Consider the following 24,024-nt stretch of genomic DNA (forward strand, 5'->3'; position numbering starts at 1 on the left):
AGATCACCTACATGGGCAGAAGGGCTCCTCAGGGCTAACACTCAACATTTTAAGGCTCACTTCTCATTTCTTCCCTCTGTCTACCCAAAAGTGAGTTGGAATTTTCCACCTCCCAGCTAAACTCTCTACCTACCACCCCAACACATTATGAAGTGTTTTGGCCTCCCCCTGCTGTGTGCATCCAATCACTTGATATAACTCCCATCCCAAAGGGGAGGAGGCTGGGGGGAAAGCTTCTCAGTGCTTACAAATATCTAAGGGGTTGGTGTCAGGAGGATGGGGACAGACTCTCCTCAGTGGTCCCCAGTGACAGAACTGGGGCATGAACTTGAACCTAAAAAGTTCCATCTTAACATGAGGAGGAACTTCTTTACTGTGGGGGTGGCAGAGCACTGGAGCAGGCTGCCCAGAGAGGTGGTGGAGTCCCCATCTCTGGACATGTTGCTGTGTGATCTGCTTCAGGTGACCCTGCTCCAGCAGAGGAGTTGGACTCAATGATCTTCAGAGGTCCCTTCCAACCCCTCCCATTCTGTAACTCTGGGAATGTTTCCAAGGCTATGCCAAGCCCACCTTGCACCCTCCCCTCCCTAACTGTGCAACTAGAGGGCATGAGGGCACCAGAAGGCCTGCTCAGCACTGTGGTTTACTCCCTTATCTAAGATGGGGAAGGACCACAGCTAAGAACCTTGATCTTCATAAAGATCATGGCCCTCAAAGATTGGCAGTAATCCTTTCTAAACCACTCTGATTCAAATATACAGAATTAACCAGGTTGGAAAAGACCTCAGAGATCACCAAGTCCAACTTCTCACCCAGCACCATCTGATCAACTCAACCATGGCACCAAGTGCCTCAGCCAGGCTCTTCCTAAACACCTCCAGGGATGGGGACTCCACCACCTCCCTGGGCAGCACATTCCCATGGCCAATCTCTCTTGCTGGGAAGAATTTCTTCCTAACATCCAGCCTAAACCTCCCCTGGCACAGCTTGAGACTATGTCCTCTTGTTCTGGTGCTGGGTGCCTGGGAGAAGAGACCAACCCCCACCTGGCTACAACCTCCCTGCAGGGAGTTGCAGAGAGCAAGAAGGTCTCCCCTGAGCCTCCTCTCCTGCAGGCTAAGCAACCCCAGCTCCCTCAGCCTCTCCTCACAGGGCTGTGCTCCAGACCCCTCCCCAGCTTTGTTGCCCTTCTCTGGACACCTTCAAGTCTCTCAATGTCCTTCTTGACCTGAGGAGCCCAGAACTGGACACAGGACTCAAGGTGTGGCCTAAGCAGTGCTGAGCACAGGGCACAAGGACTTCCCTGCTCCTGCTGGCCACACTGCTCCTGATGCAGGCCAGGATGCCCTTGGCCTTCTTGGCCCCCTGGGCACACTGCTGGCTCCTGTTCAGCCTACTATCAACCACTACCCCCAGGCAGCATCCAACCTAAACCTCCCCTGGCGCAGCTTGAGACTGTGTCCTCCTGTATCTGAGCTTAATGAATGCTTCCTGATTCATGCCAACAGACTGAGCTCAGCAGCCACAGAGGAGCTGGTTTTCCTTACACTCTCTTGGATGCAGACTTCCAGCTTGCCATCCTGCACCACGTAGATGCTGTTGTCCAGCTGCCCGGGACGGAAGATGTATTCCCCTTCGTGCAGCTGCACAAAAACCATGTGCTTGCACAGCTCCAGGAAAAGAGGCTTCTCAAAGTGGCCAAGGACCCTGCAGGAAAGGAAATGCAGAGGGATGGAAACAGTGAAACAAATCACCACTGCCTTGGAAACATCCTCCCTAGATCAGCCAAGCCCCCCGGGAGCCACCGGCAGGGGAAGGCCAGCGGCAGGCAGGAGGAGCGCAACGCCCCAGGGCAGAGCTGAGGGGACTGAAATGCTGCAGCTCCTTCCTGAGCAGCATTCAGAGCAATGCCACCAGGTTCAGGAGGTGGAGAGGTACTGGAACAGGTTGCCCAGAGAAGTTAAGGAGAATCATAGAATCAGTGAGGTTGGAAAGGACCTCAGAGATCATCAAGTCCAAGCTCTCACCCAGCACCATCTGATCAACTCAACCATGGCTCCAAGGGCCTCAGCCAGGCTCCTCCTAAACACCTCCAGGGATGGGGACTCCACCACCTCCCTGGGCAGCACATTCCCATGGCCAGTCTCTCTTGCTGGGAAGAACTTTCTCCTCACCTCCAGCCTAAACCTCCCCTGGCACAGCTTGAGACTGTGTCCTCTTGTTCTGGCGCTGCTTGACTGGGAGAAGAGCCCAACCCCCACCTGGCTACAACCTCCCTGCAGGGAGTTGTAGAGAGCAAGGTGGTCTGCCCTGAGCCTCCTCTTCTCCAGGAGGCCCCAACCCTGGAGGTGTTGAAGGCCAGGCTGGAGGAGGCCTTGAGCAGCCTGGGCTGGTGGGAGGTGTCCCTGCCCATGGGGGGTTGGAGCTGGATGACCTTTAGGCTCCCTTCCAACCCAACCCATTCTGTCGTTCTATCAAACTGGACTTCCTCACTACTGAAACAGCTCAGCCACTGCCAGGCAGACAGAAATATGCATCTTACAGCCCAGCATGCTGTGCACAGCAGCAGCAGGACCCTCCCCACAGCTCCCTGAGCTCCAACAGGATCAATTAATCCAATTTTGCTCACAGGAGATCATCATTCCACAGCAGAAAGTTTAGATGCCTTACAGAGCAGCTTTATCAGAGTGCCTGTGACCTTCAGACTGAATGATAGCAGAACTGGGAGGAAAATGAACATACAGAAGCAAAACTGAAGCTGCAGGGTTGGACAAGCTCCTCCTCTTTGCTGTCTCAGCACATTTAACCCCTGGCTGATCAGGCACAAGGACCTTCCCTTCTTCTCAACCTGCCAAGGAGCTGCAGGGAATTAACCTAACCTGGAGTCCATTGGCAGCCTGTTGAGGCAGAGCAGTCAAAGATGCTGCAGCTGGGAGGGTTGTCAGTGTGGTGTCTAATGGAGAGTCAACCACAGAATGTTAGGGGTTGGAAGGGACCTCCAGAGATCACCCAGGCCAAGCCCCTGCCAGAGCAGGGTCACCCAGGGCAGGGCACACAGGAGCACAGCCAGGTGGCTTTGAAGCTCTCCAGAGCAGGAGACTCCACAGCCTCTCTGGGTAGCCTGCTCCAGGCTCCAGCAGCCTCACAGGGACAAAGTTTCCCCTCCTCTTCCCCTGGCACCTTCTCTGCTCCAGCTTGCCCCCAGTGCCCCTTGTGCTGTCCTTGGCCATCCCTGAGCAGAGCCTGGCTCCAGCCCTGCACATCTTTATCCCCAGCACTGAGGGCAGCCCTCAGGCTCCTCTGCTCCAAGCCCCAAGCCCTCAGCCTGTCCTCACAGGAGATGTTCTGCTGCCTGCAGCAACTCTGTGGCTCTGTGCTGGACTCTCCCTAGCAGTTCCCTGAGGACCTTCTTAAACTGAGGGCCCAGAACTGGACACAGTATTCCAGGTGCAGCCTCACCAGGGCAGAGGAGAGGGGGAGGAGAACTTCTCTGACCTACTAACCACAGCCCTTCTAATCCAGCCCAGGATGCCCTTGGCCTTCTTGGCCACCAGAGCACATTGCTGGCTCCTGGGCACCCTCCCACCCACTAGGACCCCCCAGGCCCTTTTCTCCTTCACTGCTCTCCAGCAGGTCAGTGCCCAACCTATCCTGATCCCTGGGGTTGTTCCTTCCCAGGTGCAAGACTCTGCACTTTTATTCCTTCCTCATGCTCAGATGAGTTTCCAATCAACTGCCTAAAGATGCTGACCATGCAGAGATGAAGTTTAAGGCTCGGCCCAAGCTACCAAACCTTCAGCTCCCTTGAAAACCAAAACTCCAGAGACTTCCCTTGGACATTACCTAACATTTTTAAGCATGTAGAGAACTTCTGATGGCAAATGGGAATTCTTCACATCAAATTCAGTCAGGTCTGCCTCCAGGAGGGAGGGAGGGGGCTCCTTGGGCTGCAGAGTTGGACTTTCCTTCTTAATGCGCAGGATCCTGAGGAGAAAAATGCAAGTCAGGAAGCTCAGGAAGCTCCTCATTTGCTCAGGCCCTGGCTGCATGCTGACACCAGGCTGAGTGCAGCACCACAGGCACACCAAGCCAGCTTCAAACACTACCAGAACCTTAGAATGGGTTGGCTTGGAAGGGACCTCAAAGCTCATCCAGTTCCAAGCCCCTGCCATGGGCAGGGACACCTCCCCCCAGCCCAGCTTGCTCAAGGCCTCATCCAGCCTGGCCTTCAACACCTCCAGGCAGGAGGCAGCCACAGCCTCCCTGGGCAGCCTGTGCCAGAGTCTCCCCAGCCACCCTCTCAACAATTTCTTCCTCCTCTCCAGTCTCAGTCTCTCCTCTCCCAGCTCAAAGCCATTGTTCCTCCTCCTGGCACTCCCAGCCCTTGTCCAAAGTCCCTCCCCAGCTCCTCTGCAGCCCTGTTCAGCTACTGGAAGGCTGCTCTGAGGTCTCCCTGGAGCCTTCTCTTCTCCAGGCTGAACAGCCCCAGCTCTCCCAGCCTGTCCCCACAGGGGAGGGTCTGCAGCCCTCTATCAAAGCCTCTGGCTTGCTCCAAGCTCCCCATAGGCAGACACAGGCACTTGGCAAACCCCCTCCCAGGAAGCCCCAGCACACTCCTGGGCTGCAGGACCAGCTGGTTCCCCATTATCAGCCAAATCAGCCAGCACCATTCCACCCTCCCTCCAGCCTCTCTGCAGCAAATCCAGAGCCAGCACTGCCTGCAGAAAGCTCTGCACTGAGCAAAGCTCCCAGGAGGACACCAGGAACACCTCCTGGCAGAGCACCTCCCAGCAGCTCTGTGAGCTTTCAAGTGCACTGCTGGGGATAAGGTTCTCCAGCACTAACAACCCCCCACCACACCACCCTCCTAGCCATGGACTCCCCCAGCCCCAACCCCCTCCCCAAGTACCTTTTAGCCAAAGACAAAACCTTGGCCCTCTTGCGCATCCTTTGGCGAGGCAGAGTGTTCCCCACCAGGGAGTTGGGAAGAGTTGTGACCTAGGAGGGAGTCAGGAACACAAACAAACATTCAGCAAAGGCCAAACATACCAAAAGTCCAACCCTGCAAAGGCTCCAACTCAGCTGACAAGTCACAGGAGGTCAAGGGTTGGAAGGGACCTCCAAAAGTCATCGAGTGCAACCCCCCTGCCAGAGCAGGAGCACAGAACCCAGCACAGGGCACACAGGAACACAGCCAGCTGGGGCTGGAAAGGCTCCAGAGAAGGAGACTCCACAACCTCTCTGGGCAGCCTGCTCCAGGGCTCTGGGAGCCTCACAGGGAAGGAGCTCTTCCTCATGTTGAAGTGGAACCTCCTGTGCTGGAGTTTATATCCATTGCCCCTTGTCCTACCCCAGGGTGCAACTAAGCAGAGGCTGTCCCTGCCCCCTCCCTCCTGGCCCTCAGCTATGGATAGACATTGATCAGATCCCCTCTCAGCCTTCTCCTTTCCAGACTGAACAGCCCCAGGGCTCTCAGCCTCTCCTCAGCAGGGAGTCTCCAGTCCCTTCATCATCCTGGTAGCCCTCCCTTGGACTCCCTCCAGCATACCCCTGTCCCTCTTGAACTGGGGCTCCCCAAACTGGACACAATATTCCAGGTGAAGTCTCACCAGGGAAGTCATTAGAACATGAGCAGAGGGAAGCACTCATGGAAGAAGACCTTGGAGGACTGAAACATCTACTCCAAGAGCACTTTCTTTCTCCCAAGCAAGTACAGTGCCCCTTGTAGCAACTCCTCCAGTGGTAAGGGATGGCAGAGGGGAAAACAGCTCTCAGCTCTACAGTCTTGAGGCAGAACACTCAGCATCAGGCACACCAGCAGCTTCCAAAGCTCCACTGCTCCTCCAGCAGCCTGTGCTGCTGACAGACTGGGTCATGAGGCAGTGTGAGCCTGGGTGGCCACGAGGGCAAACAGCATCCTGGCTTTGAACAGCAATAGGGTGGCCAGCAGGACTCTCTGCTCTGCACTGGGGAAGCCACACCCTGAATACCAGGGTCAGTTTTGGGTCCACTCACTCCAAGGAGGACATTTAGGGACTGGAGCAGGTCCAGAGGAAGGGCAACAAAGCTGGGGAAGGGTCTGGAGAACAGGGCTGGGGAGGAGCAGCTGAGGGAGCTGGGGGTGCTCAGTCTGGAGAAGGGGAGGCTGAGGGAGACCTCATTGCTCTCTGCAGCTCCTTGAAAGGAGGCTGAAGAGAGGTGGGGGTTGGGCTCTGCTCCCTAGTGATAGAGGTTCCCCACTTGGCCCAAACTTCCATTGGCTGGAGGTGAGGAGGTTCTGTCACTGCAATTGCTCCAGGTGAGGTTTAGGTTGGAGAGGAGGAAGAATTTCTTTGCCGCAAGAGTGGTCAGGGACTGGAAGAGGCTGCCCAGGGAGGTGGTGGAGTCCCCATGGCTGGAGGTGTTTAAAAGCTCTGCAGATGCGTGCCTCGGGGCTATGGCTTAGCGGCGGACTCGGCACAGCAGGGTGAATGGCTGCGCTCAATCCTGAAGCTCTTTCCCAACCCCAGCGGCGCTGCGATTGCGGCCAGCGAAACAGAGCCGCAGGGAGGCTTCGGCTGGTCCTTAATGGCTGCTGAGCGCCACCCTCTGGCCAAATGCTGCAACTGCACGGCCAGCGCCGCCGCAGGGCCCTCAAAAACAGAGCTGGAACAGAACGGAACAGAACGGAACGGAACGGAACAGAACGGAACAGAACGGAACAGAACGGAACAGAACGGAACAGAACGGAACAGACCAGGCTGGAAAAGACCCTCAAAGGTCATCTTGTCCAACCCCCCCGCAGGCAGCAGGGGCACTTCCAACTAGATCAGGCTGCCCAGGGCCACATAGAGTCTGACTTTCAATGCCTGCAGGGACAGGGCCTCAACCACATCTCTAGCCAACCTGTTCCAGTATTTCACCACTCTCACTGTACAGAGCTTCCTCCTGATGTCCAAGTTCAATCCATCCACTCCCTGCCCACTCATCTAAGCCACACTTCCTAAGCTAACCTACAAGGATGCCATGGGAGACAGTGTCTGAAGCCTTAAAGTGGAGGTAGAAGATACCCACTGCTCTCCCCTCACCTTCCCAGCTGATCCCACCACCAGGGAAGGCTATCAGAACGCTCAAGCAGGATTTCCCTTGGGTGAATCCACACTGACTGCTCCTCATCATCTCCTCTTCCTCCACAATATCCTTGGAAAAGCCAAGGTTTGACCAGAAAGAGACTCTGATGGTGATGTTGTGGGGAGGACAGGGCCAGGCTCTGCTCAGGGATGTCCAAGGACAGCACAAGGGGCACTGGGGGCAAGCTGGAGCAGAGGAGGTGCCAGGGGAACAGGAGGGGAAACTTTGTCCCTGTGAGGGTGCTGGAGCCAGAGAGGTTGTGGAGACTTCTTCTCTGGAGACTTTCAAGCTCCATCTGGATGTGTTCCTGGGTGAGCTGCCCTGGGTGCTCCTGCTCTGGACTGGATGATCTCTGGGGGTCCCTCCCAACCCCTGCCATGCAGATTCTGTGGTGCTGTTCCCTCAGCACCTCAGGCAGAGCTGCACAGCCCTAAAGACCCCACTGACACACCACCAAAAGCCCTGGGGCCAGGCTGAGCAAGTGAAGCACTGCAGAGTTTACAGCACCTCCCAAAGTGGGCTCTTGCCCTCCCCTGCCCCCCCTGCAGCAGGTCCTCACCTTCCTCATGATCTTCCTCCCGTAGAACATCACCTTGTCTCTCTTGCGGAACCTGTACTGAGGCACATGGGGCTGAAGTTGCTCTGCAACAGAGAAGCATCCATCAGAAACCAGCTGCAGCTCTGTGCCAAGGGAACACACACTCAGCACAGCTTGGTTCCACCTCCTCAGCACCAGCTCTGACTCCCCTCTACTAAGCAGCCAGCTCCTGTGGTCAGAGACCTCCTTATCCAAGCCTGGTGAGCCAAGGGAAGAGCCTGAGGCTCCACACACTCACTGCAGGAGGTAAAAAGGCTCTCCAAACAGATACAAGCACCAGATCATTTTCACCTCACCAAGGAAACCTCTAATTCACCCACTTCTCATCACTCTAACAGTGAGCCATACAAGCTTAGAGCCACAGAATCAGTTTGGTTGGAAAAGCCTTTTAAAACCCCTGAGCTAAACCCTTTTCTAACTCCACCAAGGCTGGGGCTAAGCCATGGCCCCCAGCACCACATCCCTGCCTCTTTTCAACACCCCCAAGGATGGGGACTCAACCACCTCCCAGGGAAGCTGTTCCAGTCTGAGAACCCTTTCAGTGAAGAAGCTTCTTCTACAATGCAACCCAAAGCTCCCCTGGTGCAGCCAGAGGCCATTTCCTCTTGGCTAGTGCTAGGAAAGAGAGACATGGGGGTTGGTGTCTCCAACCTCTTATCAGGGGGGTGCTGAGGTCCAGAAAAACAGAAGTCTCCCCCCAGCCTCCTTTCCCCCAGGCTAAACAACCCCAGTTCCTTCAGTGGCTCCTCACAAGATTTGTTCTCCACTCCCTTCACCAACTTGAGGGCCCTGCTCTGGACCTGTTCCAGCCTTGAAACACTGAGGACATCCCAGCTGAAATGCTTTGCACTGGAACACTGAGGACATCCCAGCTGAAAAGCTTTGCACTGGGAACACTGAGGACATCCCAGATGAGATGCTTTGCACTGGAACACTGAGGACATCCCAGCTGAAAAGCTTTGCACTGGAACACTGAGGACATCCCAGCTGAAAAGCTTTGCACTGGGAACACTGAGGACATCCCAGCTGAAATGCTCTGCACTGGGAACACTGAGGACATCCCAGCTGAAATGCTCTGCACTGGAACACTGAGGACATCCCAGCTGAAATGCTCTGCACTGGGAACACTGAGGACATCCCAGCTGAAATGCTCTGCACTGGGAACACTGAGGACATCCCAGCTGAAATGCTCTGCACTGGAACACTGAGGACATCCCAGCTGAAATGCTCTGCACTGGGAACACTGAGGACATCCCAGCTGAAAAGCTTTGCACTGGGAACACTGAGGACATCCCAGCTGAAAAGCTTTGCACTGGGAACACTGAGGACATCCCAGCTGAGATGCTTTGCACTGGAACACTGAGGACATCCCAGCTGAAATGCTCTGCACTGGGAACACTGAGGACATCCCAGCTGAAATGCTTTGCACTGGGAACACTGAGGACATCCCAGCTGAGATGCTCTGCACTGGGAACACTGAGGACATCCCAGCTGAAATGCTCTGCACTGGGAACACTGAGGACATCCCAGCTGAAATGCTCTGCACTGGAACACTGAGGACATCCCAGCTGAGATGCTTTGCACTGAAACACTGAGGACATCCCAGCTGAAATGCTCTGCACTGGGAACACTGAGGACATCCCAGCTGAAATGCTCTGCACTGGAACACTGAGGACATCCCAGCTGAAATGCTTTGCATCAAACACTGAGGACATCCCAGCTGAAAAGCTTTGCATCAAACACTGAGGACATCCCAGCTGAAATGCTCTGCACTGGGAACACTGAGGACATCCCAGCTGAAATGCTTTGCATCAAACACTGAGGACATCCCAGCTGAAATGCTTTGCACTGGGAACACTGAGGACATCCCAGCTGAAATGCTTTGCATCAAACACTGAGGACATCCCAGCTGAAATGCTCTGCACTAACACTGAGGACATCCCAGCTGAAATGCTTTGCATCAAACACTGAGGACATCCCAGCTGAAATGCTTTGCATGCCGACAGAGTTCTGGAGCCCCTATTACAAGAGGGATCTGGAGGTGCTGGAAGGTGTCCAGAGCAGGGCCAGGAGGATGAGCAGAGGGCTGGAGCTGCTCTCCTGTGAGGACAGACTGAAGGAGTTGGGGCTGTTCAGTCTGGAGAAGAGAAGGCTCTGAGGTGACCTCATTGTGGCCTTCCAGGATCTGAAGGGGGCTCCAAGAAGGCTGGGGAGGGACTGCTCAGGCTCTCAGGCAGTGATAGGACTGGGGGGAATGGAATGAAGCTGGGGAGATTGAGGCTGGAGGTGAGGAGGAAGTTCTTCCCCATGAGAGTGGTGAAGCCCTGGAATGGGTTGTCCAGGGAGGTGGTTGAGACCCCAGCCCTGGAGGTCTTTAAGCCCAGGCTGGATGAGGCTCTGGCCAGCCTGATCTAGTTGGGGTGTCCCTGCCCATGGCAGGGGGGTTGGAACTAGATGATCCTTGTGGTCCCTTCCAACCCTGACTGATTCTATGACACTAAGGCTCTCACCCAGCAGAGGAATAAAACCCTGCAAGCATCCTGCAGGTGAGAGCTGTGAATTCCCTGCCCAGCACCACAAAACTCTTCACCCTCCCTACAGCTGCTTTCCTGCAAGCAGGGGTTGCAGACCCCACCACCCCTCCTTGCCAAAACACTGCAGGCAGCTGTGAGCAGGGAGCTTGCAAAGAGCTGCTGAGTACTTACTGGATCGTTTCACTCTTCTGTACACAACAAACACCACCACGGCTATGAGCAGCAAGGCCACGGCGGCTCCAATCACCATCCCAGTCAGCTGAGAAGAGGCATTGGGGGAGGAGAGGAGTTAGCAAACTTTCTAACAGAGCAAACCAAGCCCTTCCTGGAGGGCTGAAGAACACTTGGCTCAGAAAGAAGTTCACAGCATTCCCAAGTGCTCCCTTTGTAACCACCTCACATCCCCGCCCTGCAAGGAGTTTAACCCACACGGGTGTCTCCCTCACAAAACCCTTTCTCTCCCCCCAAAGATCAACTCCATGCACGGGGGATGAAGGCTCAGGAACTCATGCACAGCAAAGGAGCAACCCCTCAGGCTTCCTGACTCAGCAGAGCTCAGGAGCAGCTCCCCCCACCCCGTGCACCCCCCCTGGCACCCACTCTACCTTACCATCGTGGTCTGGATTCTGTCTTCCACAAACTGCACAATTGGCATTCCCAGTGCTGAGACAGCCTAGCACCAAAAAGAAGGTGAAATGAGTTCCTCACCACCACCACCACCTGGCAAAAAGCCTCCATAAAAGTATCTCAGTGCCTGGTCTGCAAAAGGACTTGAGGGTGCTGGGGGACAGGAGCCAGCAATGGGCACTGGCAGCACAGAAGGCCAAGGGCAGCCCTTTGGGCTGCCCTTGGCCTTCTGTGCTGCCAGTGCCCATTGCCAGAGATGGAGAGAGAGGATCCTGCCCCCTCTGCTCTGCTCTGGGGAGACCTCACCTGCAGGGCTGTGTACAGATATGGGGCCCCCCAAACAGAAAAAGGACATGGACCTGATGGAGAGAGTTCCAGAGGAGGCCACAAAGGTGATCAGAGGGCAGCAGAACCTCTGCTACAGCAACAGGCTGGGAGAGTTGGGGCTGTTCAGCCTGGAGAAGGCTCCAGGGAGCCCTCAGAGCAGCCTTCCAGTAGCTGAAAGGCTGGAGAGGGACTGTTCCCAAAGGCCTGCAGGGGCAGTGGCTCAAACTGAGAGCAGAGCAGATTGAGATTGGATGTGAGGAACAAGTTCTGCAGCAGGAGGCTGCTGGAACACTGCAGCAGGTTGCCCAGGGAGGTGGCTGAGGCTCCAGCTCTTCAAGGTGAGGCTCCACAGGGCTCTGAGCAACCTGATCTGGAGGAGGATGTCCCTGCTAGATGACCTTTGGAGGCCCCTTCCAAGCCAAACCATGCTCTGACTCCATGATTTTTCCTTCCTTGCCACTCCAGCACACTTTGCCAACACAAAACATTCAGTGAAGGGGGAGCTCTGCTTTGGTGCTTGTTTAACACAGTCCTGAAGAGTCCTAAACCAGGGCCAAAGAGGGAGGTGATAACTTCCTTTGATGACTCTGTGTTACTCAGAGCAGCAAGGACAAGGAACTTCATGCACAGGGCTTTATCAGACTGAGACAGCAAGTCATAAATCAGCAGATTAAATTAACCACACCAAGAAAACTACGCACAGGGGGGAGGTGGGGGGAGAGCTCTAACCTCAGGAAGCTGTCCTGGGATGGGGGCCAACTATTGCTGCCCAGGAAAAAACATCTGGCAGTTAAAATCTCACACATGCCAGCTCAAAACAGAGCACAAGGGGAGGAGAAAGCCTTCAGCAAGAACAACAACAAGAAAGGAACAAACAAGAAACAAGCTGAGTACAAGGACAGATAGCTCCCCCTCTAAGGCTTGAGCCTGACAAGTGCTTGACTGTGCCCCCAGCACAAGAAGGACATGGAGCTGCTGGAGAGGGTCCAGAGGAGGCCACAGAGAGCAGAGGGCTGCAGAACCTCCCCTGTGGGGCCAGGCTGGGAGAGCTGGGGCTGTGCAGCCTGGAGAAGAGAAGGCTCCATGCAGACCTCAGAGCAGCCTTGGAGAAGCTGAAAAGGGCTCCAAGAGAGCTGGGGAGGGACTTTGGACAAGGGCTGGGAGTGCCAGGATGAGGAACAATGGCTTTGAGCTGGGAGAGGGAAGGTTGAGCCTGGAGATGAGGAAGAAATTGTTGAGAGTGAGGGTGGGGAGACTCTGGCACAGGCTGCCCAGGGAGGCTGTGGCTGCCTCCTGCCTGGAGGTGTTGAAGGCCAGGCTGGATGAGGCCTTGAGCAAGCTGGGCTGGGGGGAGGTGTCCCTGCCCATGGCAGGGGCTTGGAGCTGGATGAGCTTTAAAGTTCCTTCCAAGGCAAAGCATTCTGTGATTCTATGGAGTGAGAGTGTTCTCAGGGCTGTTCTCTGTGTGTTTTGTAGCCCAGAATTGTTTGGGAGCTGTGTAAGGCATGTGTGAAGTCCTTGAACTTCACTGTTGGCTGTCACCCTCCTGTGAGAGCTCCTGCAGGCCTGGGGTGCAGAGCTGATGACTTCACCATGGCCTCACATCTCTCTCAGGTGCTGTCATCTTAGCAATAACTACAGAGGCCTGGCAGAGCTGCCCTGGGAGGAAGGGCTGAGAGCTGGGCTTGCTCAGCCTGGAGAAGGCTTAGGGGAGACCTTATAGCCATGGAGCAGGACAGAAAGGGTGGCTGCCAGCAGGATGGAGACTCCCTCTTCACAAGCAGTCCCAGGGAGAAGCCAAGGGGAGATGGGGACAAGCTCCTGCTGGGGACAGTCCCAGTGGGCTCCAGAAGGAAATGTTTCCCTGTGGGAACAGTTGGAGACTTCTCCCAAGGGCAGCAGTGGAGTCCTCTCCACTGGGCAGTGTAAGGCTCAGCTTGCCAGGCTGCTGGGCCAGCTCCTTTCAGCTCTGCTGTGACCTGGAAGGGTTGGAGCAGATGATCCTTGGGGTCCCTTCCAAGCTGGCAGTCTGTGTCCTGCTTCTGTGTCTCAAGTGTCTGTGTGGCTGCAGCCTGCCTGCTCTCCCTGCTGTCCCAGAGGGGTTGTCAGTGCTTGGCAAGTCCCCCCCAGAGTCAGTGGGGGGCTGTCATGTTTTCACTGCTGCTTCTGAGGAGCCTTGCAAGAACCTCCCAGCTTTTCTTGGAGGTCTGAATTTCCTTCCCTCATCATCCTTCTGTACTGAGGCCCTGAGGGCTCAGCCTGTGCCTCTGTGTGGGTTTTGCTCATCAGTTCCTGCCCCATGTGTAGCACCAATGTGACTGGCAGTTGGCAACTACTATTTTGGATGTTACTTGAGAGGACACAGACCTGGGTAGGAGCAGAACCCTGCTTGACTGTGGCCCTGTCAAGGGGAAATAAGTGACTACAATAGGCTTACAACCAGGAGCTTGCAGCTGCCTGTGTGCAGTTTGCTGCTCACAGAGGTGCAGCTTTGCTTTTCCAAACCCCTGTGACTTCCCCCCAAGGAGAGTCTGCTGAGAGCAGTGGTGAGGGCAGCAAAGCTGAGGAGGGGTCTGGAGCACAGCCCTGTGAGGAGAGGCTGAGGGAGCTGGGGTTGCTTAGCCTGCAGAAGAGGAGGCTCAGGGGAGACCTTCTTGCTCTCTCCAACTCCCTGAAGGAAGGTTGTAGCCAGGTGGGGGTTGGTCTCTTCTCCCTGGCAAGCAGCACCAGAACAAGAGGACACAGTCTCAAGCTGTGCCAGGGGAGGTTTAGACTTTATCTTAGAAAAGTTCTTCCCAGCAAGAGAGATTGGCCATGGGAATGTGCTGCCCAGGGAGGTGGTGGAGTCCCCATCCCTGGAGGTGTTTAGGAAGAGCCTGGCTGAGGCACTTGGTGCCATGGTTGAGTTGATCAGATGGTGCTGGGGGAGAGGTTGGACTTGATGATCTCTGAGGTCTTTTTCAAGCTGGAACAACTGAGCTGGAAGCTCAGTTGTTGCTGTGCTGTGTGAGAGCAGCCTCAGAGGACAGACTGAGTGGACTGGTCAGGCAGGAGTTTTGTTTGCACTGGAGAACTGGAATGAATTCCATGAGAGAGAGAGACAGACTGGTTTGGTGACTTCATTTCCCTCTCGGTGGCAAAGCTAAACTCAGAGGTGATGCAGATCTGGAATCAAGGGCAGAAACTGGGACCTGAACCACAGTTAGAATCACAGAATGGTTTGGGTTGGAAGGGACCTTCAAGATCATTCACTTCCAACCCCCTGCCATGGGCACAAACCCCTCCCCCACCAGCACAGCTTGCTCAAGGCCTCATCCAGCCTGGCCTTCAACACCTCCAGGCAGGAGGCAGCCACAGCCCCCCTGGGCAACCTGTGCCAGAGTCTCCCCAGCCTTGTGTTGAAGAACTTCTTCCTAAATCTAGTTTAGATTAGTAGAGAGTAGATTAGTCTAAATCTACTCTCCCTCAGCTTAAACCCCTTGTCCTGTCTCTACAGACCCTTATGGAAAGTCTCTCTCCAGCCCTCCTGTAGGATTCCATCAGGTATTGGAAGGCAACTCTAAGGTGTGTCCCCCAGAGCCTTCTCTTCTCCAGGCTGAACAACCCCAGCTCCCTCAGCCTATCCTAGTGACAAGACCAAGGGGTCAATGGAGCAGTGATGCACTAAGAGGCTGAAAACTCATGAAGAGAGTGGGAGTTAAAAGTAATTAACAGAAAGAGAACTTGACAAATACTTCTCATGCTCCTCCAGGGCAACAAGCACAGGGCAGCAGAGGGTTTAACAACTTCCCCCTGCAGCCACAGGCAAACAGGGAGATATTCCCCACTCAGGGAGGGCTGGCAACATTCATCAGTGCCAGACAGCAAGGCCTTAGACCCAGGGCTGCCCAAAGCAGCAGACTGCCTGGGAGCTCAGGAGCAGCCAGCTCTGCAGCCCTGTGTTTGGACTGCAGACCCTGGATTCTCACACCACTTCTAGCAAGCAGTGGCTTGTGCTGTGTTTTTCAGTTCTGAGAACTACTTCCAGCCATGGGCTTTTATCTTTCATGGCTATGAAAAGCACCATGAGCCAGGCTGGACTGAGCTTCATGAAGAAACAGAGCAGGAGGAACCCTCTCCCCATGTCCCAGGTTCTGCCTGCTGCCACTCATGGGGCTGGAAAGGCTGCTCAGAGAAGGGCTTGGACTTGGACTCTGTGCCAGAGGATGCTGCAGCTCTTCCACCTCTAGGCTAAAAGCACACTGCTGAAGCAAGAGTAACTTAAAAATCACATCATCCTGTGTGAGAGACTAAATCTTGTCTCTCTTGATGTGACAGAACAAAGGTAAAATCACCTGTGCTGCTTGCCACCTTTGCTGCTGGCCCAGACAATAGCTGTACTGGGCAGAGGCCACTGGGTAAGGACTCTGGAATGTGCAAAGGACAATGAATTCACCACCTGCACACACAGCCCTACAAAACTGTATAAAAGATCTGAGCAACTGCCTCAGGGGAAGGAAAAGACCTGGGCAAAGCTGCTCTGAAGAAAACAAAGAATACCAGAGAGAAAAGGACAGGCACAGGAGAGAGAGACAGCCTGGAAGAAACAGAGCAGGAGGAACCCCCTCCCCATGTCCTAAGTTCCACCTGCTGCAACTCATGGAGCTGAAGAGGCTGCTCAGAGAAGGGCTTGGACTTGGACTTTGGGGTCTCTCCCTCCCCTCTGCCAGTAGAGGACAGCACAGCCAACAAGGATGACCTCTCCTCCACCCCAAAGCTGCAGCTCCCTTCCTCCACAGACCCAACATCTCCTCCAGCCCAAAGCTGCAGCAGCCTTCCTCCACAGACCCAACATCTCCTCCACCCCAAAGCTGCAGCAGCCTTCCTCCAGACACCCAACATCTCCTCCAGCCCAAAGCTGCAGCTCCCTTCCTCCACAGACCCAACATCTCCTCCAGCCCAAAGCTGCAGCTCCCTTCCTCCACAGACCCAACATCTCCTCCAGCCCAAAGCTGCAGCTCCCTTCCTCCACAGACCCAACATCTCCTCCAGCCCAAAGCTGCAGCTCCCTTCCTCCACAGACCCAACATCTCCTCCACCCCAAAGCTGCAGCTCTCTTCCTCCACAGACCCACCATCTCCTCCAGCCCAAAGCTGCAGCTCCCTTCCTCCACAGACCCAACATCTCCTCCAGCCCAAAGCTGCAGCTCCCTTCCTCCACAGACCCAACATCTCCTCCAGCCCAAAGCTGTAGCTCCCTTCCTCCACAGACCCAACATCTCCTCCAGCCCAAAGCTGCAGCTCTCTTCCTCCACAGACCCACCATCTCCTCCAGCCCAAAGCTGCAGCAGCCTTCCTCCAGACACCCAACATCTCCTCCAGCCCAAAGCTGCAGCTCTCTTCCTCCACAGACCCAACATCTCCTCCAGCCCAAAGCTGCAGCTCCCTTCCTCCACAGACCCAACATCTCCTCCAGCCCAAAGCTGCAGCTCTCTTCCTCCACAGACCCAACATCTCCTCCAGCCCAAAGCTGCAGCTCCCTTCCTCCACAGACCCAACATCTCCTCCACCCCAAAGCTGCAGCTCTCTTCCTCCACAGACCCACCATCTCCTCCAGCCCAAAGCTGCAGCTCCCTTCCTCCACAGACCCAACATCTCCTCCAGCCCAAAGCTGCAGCTCCCTTCCTCCACAGACCCAACATCTCCTCCAGCCCAAAGCTGCAGCAGCCTTCCTCCAGACACCCAACATCTCCTCCAGCCCAAAGCTGCAGCTCCCTTCCTCCACAGACCCAACATCTCCTCCACCCCAAAGCTACAGCTCCCTTCCTCCACAGACCCAACATCTCCTCCACCCCAAAGCTACAGCTCCCTTCCTCCACAGACCCAACCTGTCTTGGGGGTGAGGGGTGTGGTAATACAATTCCTTTCCTCTTCTCTCTCTCCTTCTGATCCATGCACTCTATTCTGTTAATAAATAGCCTCAAGAGCTGTTGGTGTTTTGTCCTCCTTTGTGCCTCTAATTTCATAACAGGGGAATATTCAAAAGAACTGAGTCTCTTTCCCTCTCTGGATCAATACATCCTGCTACCAGCTTAAAGCATGAATCATAGAATCACAGCACACCAGGGGTTGGAAGGGACCTCCAGAGGTCATTGAGTCCAACTTCCCTGTTCAAGCAGGGTCACCCAGGGACACATCCAGAAGGGGCTTGAAAGTCTCCAGAGAAAGAGACTCCCCAACCTCTCTGGGCAGCCTGCTCCAGGGCTCTGTGACCCTCACACCAAAGAAGTTTCTCCTCACGTTGAGGTGGAACTTGCTGGGTTTCAGGAAGCAGAGAGTAAATGCTTTGTGGTGATAAACAAAACACATAACAACCTCAAAACACTAAAGAGTCAGAAAACCATCCACACACAAAAAGGTGGCACCAAGCTGGACGTTTGTGGAGGGATCAGAGACCCTCCCAAGTGGAAGTGGCACACCTGAAGGCATCACCCAAAAGTTGTCAGCTTTAGGTGCCACAGCTTCCAGCTTCTGGAAGCACTAATGGGGAAACAAATAGGTCCAAAACCAATAGCACAGCAGATCTTACCTCAAGGCTGGTGCTGTTGCTGTTGCTCTCTTCAGCCATCTCTGGAGGTACAGCAGGAACGAAAACAAACAACAAAGAGGAGATTAAGGCAAGAGGTGACCACACTTTACAACCCCACAACTCAAGGCGTTGTCCCTGCGGTGCTCTTCCACAGCAAGGCCAATCAAGGGAACAAAAAAGTTGTCCCTTTTTCTTTGCGTTGAGCAACAAAGCCCAGCAAGAGTTCAAGGAGGAGCAGAGTTAGAGCCAAGAGAGCCGAAGAAGACCCTGGGCAGCGGCAGCGCAGGGCTCAGCTCCCAGAGCTGCCTCTCTGCTCCTCCTTAACGAAAGCTCCGCGGGACACGGGGACGCCGAAACCCTCTCGGGACCGACGCCGGCAGGCACCCACACCCGGGCGCCCCGCCAGGCAGGCTCGGGGTTACAGGCTCCTTCACGGGAACGCGAAACACCGGAGCCCACGGACCGACACGGGGACCCTCACCGGCACCCACTGCCCAGGGGACATCCCTCACACGACAAGAGGCAGCCCTGCCGCAGGTCGGGACAGACCCCAGGCCCGCCGCCGGTCAGCCTCCTTTGCTGCCGCACGGCTCCGCTTCTCCCCTTTCACGGAACGCGGACTTTAAAAACAACCTCCGGCCCGGGCCACCGGCGCCTCCCGAGCCGCGGCAAGAGCCGGCGAGGCTTGTCCCCCCACCGCCGCCGCCCCCCGGGCAGCCAGGGCCGGGCCGCTGCCAACGCTCCGTACCGCACGCCGGGTCCGGTCGCGTCCCCTCGCTCGCCGCCGTTGCCGCCCCCCGAGCCGGCTCCGGACTCAGCCCCGCGCAGGGGGCGAAGGTCGCCCCAGGAAGCGCCGCCCGCTGCCTCCTGCCGGGGGAAAGAGGCAAGCCCCGCCCACACCTGCAGCTCCTCTCTGCTGATTGGTGGGCGAGTCCCTACCCCCCCGCCGAATGGTTCGCGTCCCCTGCAGGGTACGATCGGCGCTGCGGATTGGCTGGCGCGTCTGAGCCAATGGGAGCGGGCGGTGTTGGAGGGCGCGGAGGTCGCGGCGGGCCCGGGTGAGGTGAGGCTGTCAGGGCCGGGCCACGGCGTGAGGGGAACGAGGGATCGGCTCCGGCCGCGGCTTTGCCGTGCCCCCAAGAGCCCGCAGGTGCCCGGCATGGGGCTGCTGACCGAGCTGGCCCGCGGACTGGTGCGGGGAGCCGACCGCATGTCCCCGTTCACCAGCAAGCGCGGCCCGCGGACCTACAACAAGGGCCGAGGGGCCAAGAGGCCGGGCGTGCTCACCGCCAACAAGAAGTTCATCTTAATCAAGGAGATGGTGCCCGAGTTCGTCGTCCCCGACCTGAAGGGCTTCAAGCTCAAACCTTACGTGTCGTACCGCGCCCCCGAGGGCTCCGAGCCGCCCATGACGGCCAAGCAGCTCTTCAACGAGGTGGTGGCTCCCCTGATCGAGAAGGACGTGAAGGAAGGCACCTTCGACCCCAACAACCTGGAGAAGTACGGCTTCGAGCCCACGCAGGAGGGCAAGCTCTTCCAGCTCTTCCCCAAGAACTATGTGCGGTAGGGAGCGAGCCCCGGGGCCGCCGCACCGCGCCGGGCAGAGCGTCGCTGATGGGTGAGCCACCACCGGCGCCTGCGGGGCACCTTCGGGGGGTGAGCCACCACCGGCGCCTGCGGGACACCTTCGGGGGGTGAGCCACCACCGGCGCCTGCGGGACACCTTCGGGCACTGGCCATTAAATCAAATCCACCCCCTCTGGCTTTCTGCAATGTCTGATTTGAATTGTCGGCCGCTAAGGGAAGCGGCGCTTGTGTGTGTGGTTGTGTTGTGTGAGCCTGCCGGGGGCCTGCCCGGACCGGAGCCGATGGACCAGGCGCTGGTAAGTAGCGGCAGGCGGTTCCTCTTTGGGTTGCTGAAGCATCATTGATCCCTTCCGGGAAGGAATTCCTGCCTCTGGGAACAAGGGAGGGCAGGTCTTATCTCGTTGGGAGAGTCTGAGGTTTCCAGCGGTGGAGAGCAGGATGCTGCAAGCCGAACAGTGTCGCCTCCCTCAGAGTACTGCTGCTCGCCCCCAGCGGCAGCCGCAGCCACCGAGGGGACTCCTCGATGGATCTACCCCAGTGAAGTGTTCCATAGACATGGAGTGAGATCCCTAACAGGCAGAACCAAGCCTGCACCCTGAGCTTTCTGAGACCTGTAGCTTATGTTGAATGCCTCCATTCTGCCAGATTTGCCTAAGCCTTCAGACTGGACAGCCCCAACTCTCCCAGCCTGTTCCTGTAGCAGGGGTTCTCCAGCCCTCTGATCAGCTTTGTGGCCTCCTCTGGACCCTCTCCATCAGGGACATTCGATGTCTGTTCCTTTGTGAAGCTGCTTGAAGGTGTAAGAAAGCTATTTCTATCTCAAACATACCATGAGAGTTGTTGCTTTTAGACATCTGTTCTCAGAGGAGCAGTGTCTTCCTGCTCAGCAAATGAAAAGGATGCAAGTGTAGCTTGCATCCTCTGACACTTAGACAGATGTGTGCAGGTGTTTGAAGTGGTTGCAGATGTTTTCTCTGGCACCTGCTGTTGTTGTTGAGAAGATCATTGCAGCTGTGTCTGCACAGGGCCCTCCCAGGAGGCTGTCTAGATGCAAACAACTGCAACACTTAAGCAGCAAAGTTAAATCAGGATTGGCATGTTCAGTGGGGGAGACAGGAGGCATTTTTGCTGTGTTCTTGCTGCAAGGACTAAGGAATGAGTCTTTCAAGTGCTGTTAAGGAACACCTACTTTCAGAGCTATGAGGAGGGGATGCTGCACTGGCTTCCCCTGCTCACTGCTGCAGCTCCAGGGAACCACCAGTGAAGGAGGAGCTGTTGGCACAGAGGGAAGAGTTGTCACATCCACTCATAGAATCACAGAAAGGTTTGGGTTGGAAGGGATCATCTACTCCAGCCCCTTGCCATGAGCAGGGATGTCTCTTACCTGGACTTGGTTAGCTAAGGCCTCATGCAGCCTGGCCTTGAACAGCTCCAGGGAGGAGGCAGCCACAACCTCCCTGGGTAACCTGTGCCATTGTCTCCCCACCCTCTTCCTAATCTCCAGTCTCAGTCTCCCCTCTCCCAGCTTCAGTCCATTCCCTCTCATTCCATCACAAGCCCTTGTAACAAACCCCTTCCCATTCCTCCAGCCCTCGTGGGGCTGAGGGAAGATGGAGGTTTTCTGGTTAGAACCCAACCTGCATTCTTCAGCCCAGAATAACTGCTGCACACAAACAGCAGGCTCCTGCCTTCAGCTCTGGCTGCTGGTGCTGTGGGCAGAGGTGCTGCTTTGCTCCCTCCTTTCAGAGGTGCCCTGTTCCTGGGCTCCACCTCATCTTTCCAGAAAGGACTCAGGTGGTTGCAGTGGGAGAGAGGGGAGGGAGGGAGGGGAGGAGGGAGGGAGGGGAGGAGGGAGGGAGGGAGGGGAGGAGGGAGGGAGGGAGGGAGGGAGGGAGGGAGGGAGGGGAGGAGGGAGAGAGGGAAAAGGTCAACTCAAGGCTGAAGAGCAGGAAATCCTGCACTGTGGGCTAGGTACCCCCTGTGATGTTCTTACCAGTCTGGCCTTGAGCAGGTCACCCCTTCCCCACATGAAGGCAGCTTCTGAGACTCCTTATTTCTCAGGGCAGAGCAAGGACCAGCCCAGTGCATAAATCCAGTGCCCCAGTCTGGTCACACCCTGTGACACCACTCCAGCTCTGCTGGGCTCAGCCTGGCTCCTCTCCATGTCAGAGGCAATAAAACATGCAGTAAAACATGCAGTAAAACATGCCTGTAAAGTGGCAGGCAGAGGCAGCAGCTGTGTCACTGCAGGGAGCCTCCCTTGCTCATCTCCCTGAGGCAACTTGAGATTGCCTGCTCTGGCTCCTGAGGAGCATTCAACACCCTCCCAGCTTGCCTCAGTTTGGAAGGGACCCTCAGAGGTCATCTTGCCCAGACCCCTGCAGTCAGCAGGGAGACGTCCAACTAGAGCAGGTTACTCAGAGCCACATGAAGTCTGACCTTGACTGGCTCCAGGGATGAGGCCTCAACCACATCCATGAGCAGCCTGTTCCAGTGCCTCCCCAGCCTCACTGTGCAGAGCTTCCTTCTGATGTCCAACCTCACTCTGCCCTGCTCCACTTCCAAACCACTGCCTCTCATCCTGTCCCCACAGGCCCTTCTGAGCCAGTCCCTCCCCAGCCTGCCTGCAGGTCCCTTTCAGATGCTAAAATGCAGCTCTGAGGTCTGCTTGGAGCCTTTGCCTCTCCAGGTTGAACACCACCAGTTCTTCCCAGCCTGTCTTCACTGGAGAGGTTCTGCAGCCCTCTGATCATTGTGGCCTCCTCTGGAGCCTCTCCACCTGCTCCATGTCTCTCTTCTGCTGGGGGTCCCACAGCTGGACACAGCCCTGCAGGTGAGGTCTGAGCAGAGCAGAGGGGCAGGATCCTCTCTCTCACTCTCTGGCAATGGGCACTGGCAGCACAGAAGGCCAAGGGCAGCCCAAAGGGCTGCCCTTGGCCTTCTGTGCTGCCAGTGCCCATTGCTGCCTCCTGTCCAGCTTCTCCCCCACCAAGTCCTTCTCTGCAGGGCTGCTCTCAAGTTCATCATCCTCCAGCCTGGATTCTTGTCAGGAATTGCCCCCCACCTAGGTGCAGGACCTTGTGCTTTGCCACACTGAACCTCCTGAGATTCTGCTCAGCCACTTCTGCAGCCTGTCCAGGTCCTTCTGGCTGCCAGCCTGTCCAGGTCCTTCTGGCTGCCAGCCTGCCCAGGTCCCTCTGGCTGCCACCCTGTCCAGGTGCCTCTGGCTGCCACCCTGTCCAGGAGCCTCTGGCTGCCAGCCTGTCCAGGTCCTTCTGGCTGCCAGCCTGCCCAGGTCCTTCTGGCTGCCAGCCTGTCCAGGTCCCTCTGGCTGCCAGCCTGCCCAGGTCCCTCTGGCTGCCAGCCTGTCCAGGTCCCTCTGGCTGCCAGCCTGCCCAGGTCCCTCTGGCTGCCAGCCTGTCCAGGAGCCTCTGGCTGCCAGCCTGTCCAGGTGCCTCTGGCTGCCAGCCTGTCCAGGTCCCTCTGCCTGCCAGCCTGTCCTTCACTCTTCCCAACAGCACCACCCAGCTTGCTGTCACCCTGCAGACTTGCTGGGGGTGCAATCTCACTGCCTATGGCATTGCTGAAGACACCAAACAGCACTCTGGAGTCTGAGCCACACAAGGCAGAAGCAGAAGCTCCTCCCAAGGACTGCCTGTGAGGGAGGCACCTCCTCAAATCAAACCAAGCAAGGAGGAGCCATCACTTATCTTGATTTTATTGTAGAAACATCCAAAAATAGGGTGGCTTTGTTTAACAAAAGCTCTTGGTCACTACACTCAGTGTGACTCTGCCTGTAACAAGTGCTCAAGACACACTCACCCTTGAGAAAGGAGCTTCAGAGCAGCTCAGTCCTTCCCTGCTGGCCCTGCCAGGTGCAGCACTGTTACAGGTACCTGTTGCTGGTGTTTCTGTCCCTCCAAGACAGCTGATTCTCGAGGGCCCTCCCCCAGAGGGAAAGCATGCAAGCTGGAAGTCACTTGCCTAGTTGAAGCTGGTTTGTTGTTGTTTCTAGGAAGATACTAAAGTGTTCCAGAGACACTCTTCCTGCTGCTGAGCTCTCACAGTGAAGAGAAAACCAACCCAGAAAGCTAATGGAGCAACCATGAGGAAGTTCTGCAGCCATTCCTGGAGGTAGTTTGGGCAATGTTGGTAAGGTTTTGGTTTCTGCACTTCAAAGGTGGCAGCAAGCACTGCTCACACTTCTTTTTTGGGGAGGTTTTGAGCTTAAAGCTGCTCACCTTTGGAAAACACCACCACAAGAACAGGACAGATCTGACTTTGGACCTTAAAGGTTTGTGTGGAGAGCAGAAAGCAGCAGCTGGATACCAAGAGGGGATGGGGTGGGGGGAGTGTGGGATCATGGAATGGTTTGGGTGGGAAAGGGCCTCTAAAAGTCATCTAGTCCAGTGCCCCCCCTCCCCCAGTCAGCAGGGACATCTGCAGCTACAGAGCTCCAAGCAAGCTGGCCTGGGATGGTTCCAGGGATGGGGCAGCTCCCATCCCTCTGGGCAACCTGGGCCAGGGCCTCCCCCCAGACCATGGCAGGGCTCATGACATGAGTTATGCCAAACCAGGCTGTGCTGAGCTGGGCAATGATGAAGTCAGACTGCAGTGAGGAGTTGTGATGGAGAATGAAGCTGTGCAAAGAGAGCAGAATCCCTCCAAGGAAGG

General features: G+C 56.1%; 2 protein-coding genes across 2 annotated transcripts in view; one reads left to right on the forward strand and one right to left on the reverse strand.

The window, feature by feature from the left end:
* PNPLA7 (patatin like phospholipase domain containing 7) overlaps window positions 1-17,778 on the reverse strand; it is a 205,163-nt gene extending 187,385 nt beyond the window's left edge. Inside the window, exons 1-7 of the mRNA XM_054174554.1 lie at window positions 17,764-17,778; window positions 10,853-10,915; window positions 10,414-10,501; window positions 7,670-7,752; window positions 4,910-4,998; window positions 3,844-3,984; window positions 1,548-1,707 (exon numbers count right to left, since the gene is read on the reverse strand). Coding sequence (XP_054030529.1) covers window positions 1,548-1,707; window positions 3,844-3,984; window positions 4,910-4,998; window positions 7,670-7,752; window positions 10,414-10,501; window positions 10,853-10,897 — 606 coding nt within the window. The 5' untranslated portion in view covers window positions 10,898-10,915; window positions 17,764-17,778. The remainder of the gene's footprint in view (window positions 1-1,547; window positions 1,708-3,843; window positions 3,985-4,909; window positions 4,999-7,669; window positions 7,753-10,413; window positions 10,502-10,852; window positions 10,916-17,763) is intronic.
* A 1,092-nt stretch (window positions 17,779-18,870) lies between these two features.
* MRPL41 (mitochondrial ribosomal protein L41) lies at window positions 18,871-19,359 on the forward strand. Its single transcript, XM_009896823.2, has one exon. The coding sequence runs from the start codon at window positions 18,923-18,925 to the stop codon at window positions 19,328-19,330; it is 408 nt and encodes a 135-aa protein (XP_009895125.1). The 5' UTR covers window positions 18,871-18,922; the 3' UTR covers window positions 19,331-19,359.
* Window positions 19,360-24,024: the final 4,665 nt, after the last annotated feature.

The sequence above is a fragment of the Dryobates pubescens genome, chromosome 29 (assembly GCF_014839835.1).
Source record: "Dryobates pubescens isolate bDryPub1 chromosome 29, bDryPub1.pri, whole genome shotgun sequence".
Lineage (NCBI taxonomy): Eukaryota > Metazoa > Chordata > Aves > Piciformes > Picidae > Dryobates > Dryobates pubescens.

Excerpts from the sequence above, each read along its gene's own strand:
- MRPL41 (XM_009896823.2), top strand. The coding sequence starts at position 18,923 with ATGGGGCTGCTGACCGAGCTGGCCCGCGGACTGGTGCGGGGAGCCGAC.